Here is a 13,689-nt window from a genome sequence, read left to right on the forward strand (position 1 = left end):
GTTTTATGTAATTTGATAAATTATCTTGTATTCCAAAACATTTCTCCTCCATTTGTGGCAAAATCAGTGCAATGTGTAATAGTGCCACCACATGTGAACAGTCCCTCAGACTGGAATGGACTATCCGCAACACATCCGTTTCTCCATGGTAACAGACTACTAGCAGACCCTGTGTAGTCTGGTGTCACCCCCATGTATCGGTTCTTTTCATAGTAAGATGTAGCACACAGATGGAAGGGGAGATTATTGCAGGGTTTGTTTGTAGTCTGTTACTATGGAGACACCAAGAATGAAACCGTTACTTGAATAAGTACAGAATTTCTAGGTAATAATATTCCCGATCGTTCTGTGTGTTACATTTGGATTTGGTCTTTAAATAAACCCAGAAACTTTTAGAAAATTTCACAAATTATTAAAAACTTCATTAAGCTTCTCGTTGAATCCCCTGAAGCGGCTTCTTAATTGCTGATACTGGTTGATAATCCAGAATAATTGTCATGTAACGCTTCTCTCTGTGTGTTATTACATTGTAGCTTTCAGGCTCATTACAGGAAATTACAACAAAGTTACGATTATCGAGTCTGTGCCGCCGCCCGTAGCAACCAGCGGTCTTGTGATTGGTTGCTTCTTTACAGTACAAGGTTAGTAATGTAAGTGTCAGCGTCACACATGACTCTAAGTATGCAAATGTACGGTGGTCAGGAAGGCACAAATAGATGAAAGAGGAAGTATAGATATGCTCTGGAATTACTCCTCATTATTTACTGTCCGGAGAGGTGACCCTGCGCTTCTAATGACTGAGGGGATTGATGCCCCCATCAGTATAATAACACATCCCTAGAGCATAGGAATAATACATAATATATTTGGGCTGTGATCGGCCACCACTAGGGGGAGCTCCTGGCAGCTATTGATTAGATTCTGATATTAATCAGTAGCTTTCAGGTGTTTGGTGCAAGTGATGTTGTATATATTTGGCCTGGAAAGTCTTTTAATGGGAAAAATTTCACCTTTTTCAGATTTGGGCTAAATCCCATTTTATAGGTAATATCTAGCAGTGGGTGGGGGAAGGAGGGGGGATGTTTGTGATACAGTTAAGGCACTGAGTAGCAATATGGACTCCACTATTATGAGGACCACCTCCACAGGGGGGGGGGTTTACCCAATACACCTTTATGCCAAAATCCAGCTTCACCGGGGCATCTAAAGTGAGACCTTGGATGGTAACATTTTGTGTACACAGCTCTTATGCAGAATGATGCGTCTCCTGGGTTGTGAACAAGCCCCGTATATCCTGACCTCTAGGTCCCTCTCTCTTCCTGAAGAGATGGAGGAGGACTGAATTACAGTATCAGACTACAGAAGGTTTGTCGTAGTCTGTTACCATGGTGACACCATATAAATCACCTCCCGGTTCCTGTGCTTGTCACATGGTATAGTAGTAATACTGCTGAGGATCATATACTGGTGTTCAATTATCTTTCCAGCACCAGACACCATGATATGTATATGACATAAACATGTAACTTTTCCATACAAAGAGATTAAGATTTAAAACAAGAAATGCAGTGGCCTTAAAGGGCATCTACCACCAGGATGAACGACTATATGCAAATTAACCCCTCTGACTCATTTGCATACAGTCAGACATCCTGGTGGTAGATGCCCTTTAAAGGGGATGACTAAGACTAGAAAACTTGGGTGCTGTTATCCAGAAACAGCACCACCCTTGGCCACAGGTCATGCCTGGTATTGCACTCTTTCTGTAAGCCAAGGGGGTGTGGACAAAGTGATAACATCTTTTCTAGAACTATTGACCCGGCTCCACTTTGTTTTCCTGCATTTTGTGCTTTTTAGACTGAAAAAGGGGAAAACTTTTTTTTTTTTTTTTATATTTTGATGTAAGATCAAAAATACTTTTTTCCCCCCTCAAAATGATTGGCACATATTGATTTGTAGCTCCATGTGTTTGTCTGGCATAAGGCACATAGCACCATGTGGGGTGTATGGGATCTAGTGGGAGTGGCCATGGAGTGAGGGGCGGAGTTATTCAGATATTGTACTAGTCATGCGTCTCCCGTTACTGTACATATAACACGAGCTGATAAAGCCAAGATATGATGTACAAAAAAAACTACGAGAGTTTTTAGTGTCTGATAATAAACAATGCTGTACGGGTCACAGGCGATTCCCTCTAGTGCAATCGATAGAATATATTGTGGCGTCGGGGTCAGAAGTTTTTGAAAAAGTTTTTCATATTCCAAAAAAATAGATAATTGTTCTGTATAACGGGAGAACCCAATGGTCGATTCATGACTGAAACGGTACAAAAAGTTTTTTTTTTTTTTCTTTCCTTTGCTGAAAAGTTCCCATGAATCTGTGCGTCTCTGTGGTGGGTTCTGGTGCGGGCAGTGATGGGCCCGGCTCCCGGTGACTCATGGTCGCTCCGGTATGCAGTACAGTACCGCTCCGGCTTGTTCTCATAGCTGCGTCTCATCCCTAGTCTCTGGATTACCCATTTGTTCTGTCTTGTAGCTGTTGCTGCTTTTTCGACTTTGAGAGTCATTGGCAACATGAGCTAAAGGGTCCGACCTGATGAGATACCTGCAGGGGGGAGATACAAGAATTTACTGGTATAATAAGTACTGACAGGTCCCAACAGAACCCAATTTCCTGTGTGTTGGGACCAGGCGGGTGCATCTTTACTTTTTTCTTATTTACGTTGTTCTAAAATTATGCAAATAAAACTGAGGGGCTCTGGCCTCCATATGCGTTGATGAAGCCTGGAGCCCCTCAGGCTCATTTGCATTCTTTTTAAAGCTTTTTTTTTTTTTCTTAAACACAAGGGCATAAGAAGCTAAAAGAAGAGTAGATCCTGCCACAGGGGGCACACACACCAGTATTTCAGTGTGCTTGGTTTACATCTCTTCATCCTGGTGGTAGATTTCCTTTAAATACAAAACCTCTTGCTGTATAGAAAATGACCCTTTGTGCACGGTCCAGGATGGTTTTGGGGGATGCGATGTACTTACACGATATCATTGAGCTCCAGCCGTGTGTCAGGCGGGGGATTGATGAGGACGTAAGACAACGTGTTCTGGTGATCGTTCATCTCATCTGTAGAGAGTAAAGGAAGTGATGTCAGTGACTTATCTAGTGGATTGTGTACATAGGACACACACAGGAGGATTATAGGGGCCCCCCGACCCCTCCTGTACCTTGTATCATCATCACATGGTCCTGTGGCTGAGAGGTCCTTAGTGTCTCTGTTCTGCTCAGCCATAGACTTGGACATTGTCTGTACATGGCCCACCGTCTTGTCACTATTTAGAAGTTGTACCATCAATGGACGGCAGCCCCTCTCCATAGGAAATAGCACTGCACGGCCATAGACTTGTACATTGTGGGTTATTAGATTTGTGAGTGATGTACAGACAGTCTTGTCACTAGTTAGTAGTTGTATCATCAATGGATGGTAGGAAATCGCACTGCACGGCCATAGACTCGGGGAAAGATGGTGCATGCTTCATATTTTTACAGTGCCGCACGTGTGGCGCTGGGTCGCCATAGTCATCTATCACCCGGATATACGTCCCCACAAAGGCAGTGTGAAAGGGGCCTAAAGCTGTAGGTCTTCTCCTGTAATCCACTATAAGACCAGACACTGACCTGTAAGTACCGGTAGGTATTGCCTCCCTTTGTAATACCAACCCGAGTAAGACGTAGTTATGTGGTTTGTTGTATTCATGAGCAGAGGGCTCCTATAATTATACATTAATGATGAGGTGGGAGCACTCTGCTCCTGAATACACTGGACTTGTGTGGTGATCTCTAGGATGGCTCAGATTAAGAACATGGCACATATCAATATGTCACAGCTGCCAGTAGGAAGGTTTAGCAAATTGAGCTCCGCCCCCTGTTGCACTTGCAGTCAGTGAGTGTTTTATGCTACTTTGTGGCACCTGCATGGTCAGAGTATTGTCAATGGAGGCATTTTGGACGTGGGCACAGTCCTGTGGGGTCCGGCGCATACATTTATTGTTAGATTTGGTAAAAGCCTTAATAGATGTAGTATTTTAAGCTAAAATCTATAGTACAAGACGCCTACAGTGGGAGGAAAGAGTTAGGAGAAGTCTTCAGGAGGGAAGGTTTGTAGGAAGGCGTCGCTCTACAGAGAGAAGATTAATGGTGGAGAACACAGAGCGGAGAGATGGAGAGCGAGGAAAGTGCCCAGGAATATATCAGGCGCATTACTGCAAGTCCCAACATAACAGAACCGGGGCGGCCCGATAGTCTGGATATCCCCCCCACAGCACACACAGTCCAGCCTTCAGAAGAGACATCATGGTCACTGTAATAGGAGAAGTATCTGTGAGACCACCTCAGAGCGGACCCCGGCTCTCCTGATCACTGGAGATTTTACACCCAGGACCCTCAGTGAGGACTCTGGTAGTAGCCCCCCATACCGTGTACTATCTGTAGGGTTGCAGTAAATGTCCTGATAGATGCTGAGGCCATGGACCTGTTAGTATGGAGGATGGAGGCAGATGGGATGGAGGATGGTTAGTGTGGAGTCGGGGTAAGACCCCTGGGACATTGCAGCCAGTTCTGCTCCATGGAAGAAGCTTTTATCATCTGTGATTTCATGCAGTGAGTAAAGCCCATCCGCGCCCACAACGTATATTACCACGTGCCACGTGTGCCACACATCACCCACCGTGCCGGTGATTCTTAGTTTTTTGCAAGGCTGGCAATATACATGGTTATGTGGGGACTTCCATGAAACAATGCTTGGGGCTAGTTTTGGATCAGTGAGCGCATCAATGCCAGAAAATGCCAACTTTGGGATAGCTCCTGGTTCCAACCCAGTTTGTTTTGGTCCATTTTATCCTCCCCCTGTTTGAGCTATTACACTGTGTATCCGTCTTAATTATCTTATTCCCAGAAGTAACCCAATCCTAAACCAGGACCCCCAGCAATCGTGACAACAGGGGTCACTAGTCCTCTGAGTGATCCCTACTAGGGGACTGATCTCCGTCCAGCCCATAGGAGTGAATGGAGCGATGGTCACACATGCCAACCATATTGTAGCCTCTGAGACCCCCATTCTCATGATCGCTGGTGGTCTGACCACACATAGCAGTCACATCCTGTACATGACTAGCATCACTTTTAGAGGTCGGATACTTCCTTTAAGGATCCATATCAGTATCCAAAGATCAGTGGTTCAGCAAACGTATGTTATACTACTACACCTAGCATGTCTAGGAGTAGTAGTTTTACAACCTTTGAGCCCAATGCTTTGCTGGACATTATGTTGCCTGTTTCTACAAAGCCTCTTCCATTTGGGGGTCAGTGGAAATCTCGGTGTCCTGGCGCTGGTGAGAGCAGGTGATTGGGCATGATAATATCCAACATGCCTGATCTTTGGATATGACCCTAGATGTCTGACATGAGGGTTAGTCAGGATACCCCCATACAGATAAGATTGTTGGCCGGACCTAGTAATCTTGTACCTCAGCTCCATGTGGCCCAGTAGGGGGCGCTGTCCTACGCTATATGATGCACGGCCGGGCAGAGCATCCAGTTGGCATGTTCATCATCACATTGTGCGCTGAGTCAAGCTTGACTCCCAAGGAGGAGAATTACCTTGCAAATATCCAAGGTTTACCCGATTCATCACATCACTGGCTGTTAAATTTGCTACATCCTCTACAGAAAACATACAGAAAGTACAGAACAGGAGAGAAAGAGAGAGATCAGCAGAGACCACATCAGCAGCAGAGCAGACAGGGGGCGCCACCTTGTGGGCTGCATCCTTACATCTCCGTACAGTACAGGTCACAAGGCGGAAGCCCCCAGAAAAGGATAAGGTGACGCTGCGTCTTTCATTCGTTTTAATGTTATACGTGATGTAGATCACTGGCGCCACATGTGGCATCAGGTTGTGGGTGGTATTGCAGGGCTGCAATACTAGATACAACCAAGGGACTGGTGCGGTGCTGTTTCTGGTAGATAGATGCATGTCCCAGAATTGTATGATCACATCTCACGTCAGGAGACCACGGCCAGCCCGGAGGATTTATACCCCAGATGTCTGACACTGGGCTGCAGGAGGATCACTCAGACAACTGGATAACATTGTATATAATGGAGTGCCATGGACGTCTATGTGGGTGCCACACGGGCCGGTGCTCCCTACATTGTCACCCGTCCTGCCTGTAGACTTAGTATATGGAGAGCAGAGATCACTTACCATAACCTGTAGTGGGGAGCCCCAGATGTTTCATGCGGTTCTTCACCAGCTCGGACAGCTCCTGGCGCTCGGACCTCCGGTACAGGTTGAGCCGCTGTTGGCTGATCCATTCGGCGGTCTTGGTGGTCTGCTTGTTACCCTTCCGGCTCAGTCTCCGTGCCCACTGCATACTCTTCCTGCGCAGCAGCGGGTGCTCAGTCTGGTCGCTGGACGTGGAGTTTCGGTGACTGGGTTTGGCCGTCCAGTGCTCCTTAGTGTCTTTTGTGTCTTCACAGTCTTCAACGTTGATGGATATTTGAGACTGAAAGCAAAAAATAAAGTGAATACAAGATAAAGCCAAAGCCTGTGGTCAGGAAGGATGGGATGCATAGACCTTCTCTAATACGTACACCGTCCTTATCCTGCCACTCTTACTGTATCTTCCCCCCCTCTAATGTATTTCTGTACAGCACTGCGCCCCTCCTATGGGGAACATGCCCCGGGCCCCAATCAGAGGCTCATTCGGGTAGCAGATAATAATCGGCACCTTGCTCATAGCGAAACAAAGCCAGAGATTAGTTTTGGAAGCAGAATGGGGATAATTTACACCCCCGCGGTGTATATAACACCAGTCCCCCCCCCCCATGAATTGAGTGCACCCTTGGGTCCTTCTGCAGTAATCTCACTATTCTGGTATTGGGTACATCCATGTATATGTGAGGGGGTTTAGGTTTTAACTTATGAAGGAGCAAAAGAAACCACCTACCTGCGTCCTGATGTCATGTGGCTGTAAAACAGGAGACAAGACCCAGTGTTACTACCATGAGGCTATAGGGGCTTATTCACACAATGCAGTAAACAGTAGAGGGAATCCTAGATGACGTGTATTATACCCTGACTATACATTGTATCAGGTATTAGAGCACGGTGTACACACAGCATAAGGTGACAAGATGGCGGCGTTACCTCAGACGTAGAGAACATGTGCGACTGCGTCCTGTAAATTCCGATAGGAATCTCGGCACTGGATGAGCAGTATTTCTGGAACAGACGCCCATAGGTCCTGATCCACAGGTCGTCCTCCGTGATCTTCATCTGGATTTGGGAAAGTAAAATGTGCATAAAGTATAGGACAGGAGGGTAGTCGGGGCAACCTGCAGGCGGCGCCACCACTCCTCTTCTATATATAACACACAGCACTATAGATCTATATAGCACTGGTCTGAGCGTATCATCTGACCAATGTCTTCTCCATGTACCCATTAGGTGTACGGAGCCTGTGGCGTCACGCTATGAGGCATGTGGACTGTATCAGCGGCCATATTGGAAACCACTGGCAGTGGATTACAGGTATTCCCCCTGACCCTCCCATACACATGCACACCGGGCGACACTAGTCTCCCAGACATGTAGATGACCCCCACCCTACACCTCCTATACATGACATGGAGAGGTCACTCACAGCACACAGGTAGCCGGATCCCGGGGTGGTGTCCAGTCCCAGCAGCAGCCGCGTGATGGTGATCATGTAATCCTTCACAAAGGACTGAACCAGGAGAGAAGGGAGAGCGTCACATATCACATCAGACATGTCCCTGCCTCCTCTAGAGGGGATTAGTCTCCATCTCTGGGAACCTCTATAAGCGGGGGGCACGTGCCAGCGGCTCCGTCATCTATTGGATAAGTCTGACGGCAGCAATATATTTAGTGTAAGTTAAAGAGGACCTGTCACCAGATTTTGACCACTCTGAGTAACAATCTTTTTACACGGTGCCATGTGTTACATTCATGACATGTGACCAGTGACATCATCGCAGGTCCTTTAGCCTTCTAACAATAGCAAACTGTACACCATGTATGTAATTACATGAAATCACAGCAGCCTCCATGGAGTAGAAGTCCATGGAGGCTGCTGTGACTTCATGTGGTCAGATACATACATGGGATACAGTTTACTATTATTAAGAGGCTAAAGTACATGAGATGTCATTCTGGTCACATGACATGAACTGTGACCAGTAAGAAAGCATAAGGCATGGGGAGGAGTAGATGGGAGGGGCTGGATGAGCAGGACACGCCCCCGTCTGATACCAGGTAATATAAGATAAAAGGAGATTTATGTGGATGTAAGCGAAACAATTTTTAGCTAAAAGAAAAGTGTCAGTTATTAGAGCTCTATAGGAACCTGTCACTGGCTGTATATGTGCAAATGTGCTGACAGGTTCCCTTTAAATAGAGAAATATAGCTTACCAAAAAGTTTTTCAAGGTTAAAAATATTGATAAACCCTAGTAATAGGTTTTCTCAGCATGAAGCGGACAGCGCCCTCCTCTGTGTAGTGGCTGACCTGAGGCAGTGCAGCTTGGCTCCTATAGAAATGACTTGAAGCTGAGCTGGGTGTCTATCCTCAATATCAAATTGTCTTTGAGGTATAATTTGTAATACCTTAGCCCAGAAATCCGCCTTAAATTCCCCCGTTCTAGGTGAGCGCTAAAGTAAAATAGGTGACCCAATGTGTGTAATACCACTGAGCACCACACGGCGGCTCCAGGAGTCTGTGGTACCTGATATAATAAAGTGTCCAACATACTGATGCTGAACACTCTGCCGGCAGCGAAGGGGAGGCGGAACATGAAGGCCAAATTAGATCCGTTCTCTCTTTCCTTCTGCAAAGATACAAGCGGAGAAGAAATCATAAAGCAAGACATCACAGCAGCGAGAGACAGACAGACAGAGGGGTAAAACAGACAGAGGGCTAAACAGCGTCACTCTGACTTATCTCACTATTAGTGTCATAGGACGAGCCATTGTGGCCGAGATCTTCTCTCTAGGAGATGCCACTAACCCACCAGGACTAATCCGCTCTTTGGGTCACTTACTTTTTCCAGTTTAGAAAGTGCGAGGGAGTAGCAGTCCTTGGCTCTGAACTGCATGAAGCGCATGTTGGACGGGTGCGTCAGCTCCGTGGTGATGCTGAGGCTCGGGAAGAGTCTGGAACAAGAAATAATGATTTCCATGGAAAGTACTGGGAATAAAGAGGAACTGAGAAATGTACGGATGCATCATCGTCTATGGAGGCAGCTGGGTAATAGCACCGCCACAGTGTACGCAAATAATGCTGCCACATACTATTACATGCTACATCACACAACACTGCTATATAATGGCGCCATATATAAAAATACCGTATACATACGGTATAATAATAATACCGCCATCATGTCATCAGACTATCCCCTGCACATCAGCTCACAAGTCCATAGACCTGGAGTAAGTAATGGCTATTAGGTTTATTGGAAAGTGATTTGGGGGGCCTCTAGGACCCCCGACCTCCCCAGCATTAAAGGGATGCAGTATTGCGCCGCTTCTCCTCCCGGCCCTGACATCCAGTCCAGAAGTGATGACCTTGTGCATGTGACCCCTGATCCAATGGCCTCAGCGGACATGGTCAGAGAGGCCGGTGAATGGCGCAGCAGTCATTACAATTCGTCCTGATCAGAATTCCCCTTTAATAACTACATCCCGCGCCTCTCCCTGGGGAGGTTGTAGTCCCTCCTCTGTCCATACAATGTGATGTAGAGATTAGTGTTACCCGCTATAACACGATGGGGAGATTTATCAGAAGTGTCTGAGAGCAGAACTGTTCTAGGTGCCTATTTCAACCAATCAGAGCTCAGTTTTAGTTTTATAAACAGCTGTGGGAAAATTAAAGCGGAGCTCTGATTGGTTGCAATAGGCACCTAGAACAGTTCTGATCTCAGACACTTCTGATAAATCTCCCCTGATGTCTTCCCCTCCACCGGATTACAGGCTACTCAGAGGCCACGCCTACCTGAACATGGTCTGCACGTTCACAATGGTCTTTGCGTCGGCCATGTAGTCCTCCTCGGCGCTCATGGTGCTCTCCTTGTCCACCACCACCAGGTTGTCGGCGTAGATGATCCCGCACTGCAGCAGATTATCCAAGCTGGAGGAGGAGAGGTCAGAGTTTTACACCTTCCCCAATCTATTCAGCAGAGGGCGACACTGAGCGCAGGAGGGAAATACAGAGGAGCCCGGGTCACCAGCGATCCATGTAACCAGCAGCTGTGGGCTGGATTTGGGGGATCACCCTGTTCCCTAACACTTCTTTATACAAAACAGAAGTAACACAGGGCACATGCAGCGCTCTTCTAACCAAACCTACTTATCTATGGTGCCGACCATGAAGTAGACCATCGGAAAACAGCAAATCGCCTCCAGGAAATGATTGTCCGGCCTGCGGAGAAGATGAGAGAGATTACGATACAGACAGCAGGCTCCTCACCACAGCGCACCATGTGGTCAGTTGTGGAACTGCAAGTAACATACCTGAAGGGGCTCATTCACTAATGTCTAGTAATTGCACAGTATACAACATTCCCAAACCTGACACATCAATAAATGCATAGAAGAAGAGCAGTCTGGGGGGGCGATGCGGCTTACAGAAACACGTACGGGTTATCCAGCAGCAGAACAATGGGGTTGAGCTCCTTCCGGGATCTGTAGTAGGCCCTCAGGGGGACGATGAAGTTGTACAGTCCATTCCCCGCGGTCTCGGCGGATACAATGATTAGCTTGTTCTTAAAGCCGTAGGCCTTCGCATCTTCAAAACTGTTGTGTTTGCAGCCCTGCATGGAGACAGAAGCGGAGGTCTCAGATGAGAACTATGGGGGGAACCTGTCAGCAGCTCCCCCAGGGGGGGACAGACAAATCCCTCATCACACAGAGTCTTGTATCATGGCACAGGGGAGGCTGTAATCCTCCCGTGCACTGGAGCTGATCTTCTCAGAAATGTGCAGAAAACTACTTCAAGAACAAGCTGCAGACATTAGGCTTAAAGGGGCGGTGATCTTATGTTATACATACAAAAGTGATCGCCTTATGTGCAATTAACAAGCTGAGAGATGCAGGAAGGTGTGTGTGTGGTGGGCGCGAATGAGACAGCCAGACAGTCACTGAAAGAGACAGCCAGCCAGACAGTCACTGAAAGAGACAGCCAGCCAGACAGTCACTGAAAGAGACAGCCAGCCAGACAGTCACTGAAAGAGACAGCCAGCCAGACAGTCACTGAAAGAGACAGCCAGAGGCAGGCAGACAGACAGTCACTGAAAGAGACAACCAGAGGCAGGCAGGCAGACAGTCACTGAAAGAGAAAGCCAGAGGCAGACAGACAGTCACTGAAAGAGACAGTCTGAGACAGTCTATAGATACATATAAAATAATTTTTGTTGGCCTTTTCTATTTTACTAAGAGCAGTTATTTACTATCCCGGGCAACTCCAGGACCAACAGATGGTTATACATTAAATAAAAGGTGGTGTAACTGCTGTGTGTGAATATAGCACATAGAGGGATATAATATATGAGATATAATGGCGCTCACCTTGTCCAGGCGCAGGCAGCAGAACGCAGCTTTGGAAGGCAGAAGATGGCAGAGAGTTGGGGAGCTCCCGATGTAGGGAGAGTTCGGGGGGTAACCCTTGACGTACCTGCAAAAAAGGAGGACAATAAAAGAGGTCTGTATGAAGTGCGATATTATAATGTAACTACCCCCATTGTCCACACAGGGGCAGTGTTGTATCACCACTGGCCGCTCCATACACTGCATCATTATAATAGCACGTTCCAGGCGTGTGTATGAATTTTCTATAGAGGATAAATATTATTCATGAGCTTCTTACTATGCAAATGAGCTGTGGTATGAAATATACATGCTACATGGATGCAGGGAGATGCACACAACAAAGACGGGGGGAGGGGAGCTCTGCCTTCCAGCTGGGATCATTCTCCCTCTGGAAAAGTTTTTCTTTTCTATGTTGCTGGAAAGCGGGAGGGAATAGGGATTCTGCAGTAATTTGGAAAATGAATATGTAACATGGTCATACATTATAGCCTCCATTTATGTAGAATTGTATGTCCCACATCCAGTGTAAGGCCATTCACAAGACTGCAATATACAAGGCTGCCAGCAGAGGGCGCCATCATAAAGAGATCATGATAGATTACGGCTGCCATTCACCACCACTAGGGGGAGCACCCTATATACACATTTATATTGAGGTTTAGCCTATATAAATACATATACAATAAGCTCCCCTAGTGGGGGTAACCAGCAGCAAACAAAATTTATGCAAATTGAATGTTAAATTATAAGGTAATGTGGTGCCAATCTACAGACAGTGGTAGGTATTGTCCCTGGAGAGATGTGTGGTCGTACCTTTGTGTATATTACTAGTAGCAGCAGGACTGTGGGCTACTCGGGAAACCTGCTACATCCTCTATCCAAGACAAAGGGGAGGCGCTGAAGAGCAGGGAGCCAAGAGCACAGCAGTGTGAGGACACGTCTCAGTGCACTTAGAGGATCTACAACCCTGGAATATAAATTTCACAGTCCTGCTGTTACTAACCACATACACAAAGGTCTGGTCTCTGCAGGTTGTGCATGTGTGTTTGGTGGTCAGGTGGGACGGCTGAATGCACACCATGTCCATCATTAGATAGCGGTTACCAATGGACGCATGGGACCAGATCCCAGCGTAGCACACGGCCAGTTGGAGACGGGGATGGGTGCCACTTCCTATCCTCCCTCTACAACCAAAACCTATACCATGACCGCCTGGTTCGTTCATGGTGAGGTCAAACACCGGGTGCCATAGACTTCTATCAGGGTCATGATCACGGCCATGTGAATGGGGCCTAAGGTTTGGGCCAGATATCATACGTACTCCAACACAGGAAGCCCTTCTTCATCAGACTGTGTCATCTCATCCTCTGATTGGTCGCTGAGGAGGTCACATGGTAACACCGTACTACTGTCAGCGATCTCCAGAACTGGAGCGATACTGGGCCTGCGGGTGCCGGAGCCGTTCTCTGACGGCAGGGTCAGCTTGCTGCTGCTGTTGATTGGCCGACATTCTGTGTTCTGCAGATCCATGGCTACTGTGCCTATAAGTGAAAGACAGCGGAGGTAAATGGGGCCCATCCCCTTAATAGGACTTGTACAGGACGAGCGATAACCAGGACGATGCGCGGACGAGCGATAACCAGGACGATGCGCGGACGAGCGATAACCAGGACGATGCGCGGACGAGCGATAACCAGGACGATGCGCGGACGAGCGATAACCAGGCCGATGCGCGGACGAGCGATTACCTGGACGATGCGCGGACGAGCGATTACCTGGACGATGCGCGGACGAGCGATTACCTGGACGATGCGCGGACGAGCGATTACCTGGACGATGCGCGGACGAGCGATAACCAGGACGATGCGCGGACGAGCGATTACCTGGACGATGCGCGGACGAGCGATAACTAGGACGATGCGCGGACGAGCGATAACCAGGACGATACGCGGACGAGCGATAACCAGGACGATGCGCGGACGAGCGATAACCAGGACGATGCGCGGACGAGCGATAACCAGGACGATGCGC

At 47.5% G+C, this 13,689-nt stretch overlaps 1 protein-coding gene across 9 annotated transcripts in view; it reads right to left on the bottom strand.

Annotated features, from left to right (window-relative positions):
- Window positions 1–1,842: 1,842 nt before the first annotated feature.
- KCNT1 (potassium sodium-activated channel subfamily T member 1) overlaps window positions 1,843–13,689 on the bottom strand; it is a 131,536-nt gene continuing 119,689 nt past the window's right edge. For 7 of the 9 annotated variants that reach the window (XM_072124637.1, XM_072124640.1, XM_072124644.1 and 4 more), the window contains 14 exons: window positions 12,980–13,199; window positions 11,638–11,743; window positions 10,711–10,883; window positions 10,421–10,492; window positions 10,067–10,201; window positions 9,114–9,225; window positions 8,799–8,900; window positions 7,698–7,781; window positions 7,202–7,330; window positions 7,002–7,022; window positions 6,257–6,557; window positions 5,650–5,712; window positions 3,033–3,117; window positions 1,843–2,604 (listed from right to left, as the gene is read on the bottom strand). In XM_072124637.1, coding sequence (XP_071980738.1) covers window positions 2,481–2,604; window positions 3,033–3,117; window positions 5,650–5,712; window positions 6,257–6,557; window positions 7,002–7,022; window positions 7,202–7,330; window positions 7,698–7,781; window positions 8,799–8,900; window positions 9,114–9,225; window positions 10,067–10,201; window positions 10,421–10,492; window positions 10,711–10,883; window positions 11,638–11,743; window positions 12,980–13,199 — 1,727 coding nt within the window. In that variant the 3' untranslated portion in view covers window positions 1,843–2,480. The remainder of the gene's footprint in view (window positions 2,605–3,032; window positions 3,118–5,649; window positions 5,713–6,256; window positions 6,558–7,001; window positions 7,023–7,201; window positions 7,331–7,697; window positions 7,782–8,798; window positions 8,901–9,113; window positions 9,226–10,066; window positions 10,202–10,420; window positions 10,493–10,710; window positions 10,884–11,637; window positions 11,744–12,979; window positions 13,200–13,689) is intronic. The other 2 variants (XM_072124639.1, XM_072124643.1) reach the window with 1 other exon arrangement.

The sequence above is a fragment of the Engystomops pustulosus genome, chromosome 9, assembly GCF_040894005.1.
Source record: "Engystomops pustulosus chromosome 9, aEngPut4.maternal, whole genome shotgun sequence".
NCBI lineage: Eukaryota > Metazoa > Chordata > Amphibia > Anura > Leptodactylidae > Engystomops > Engystomops pustulosus.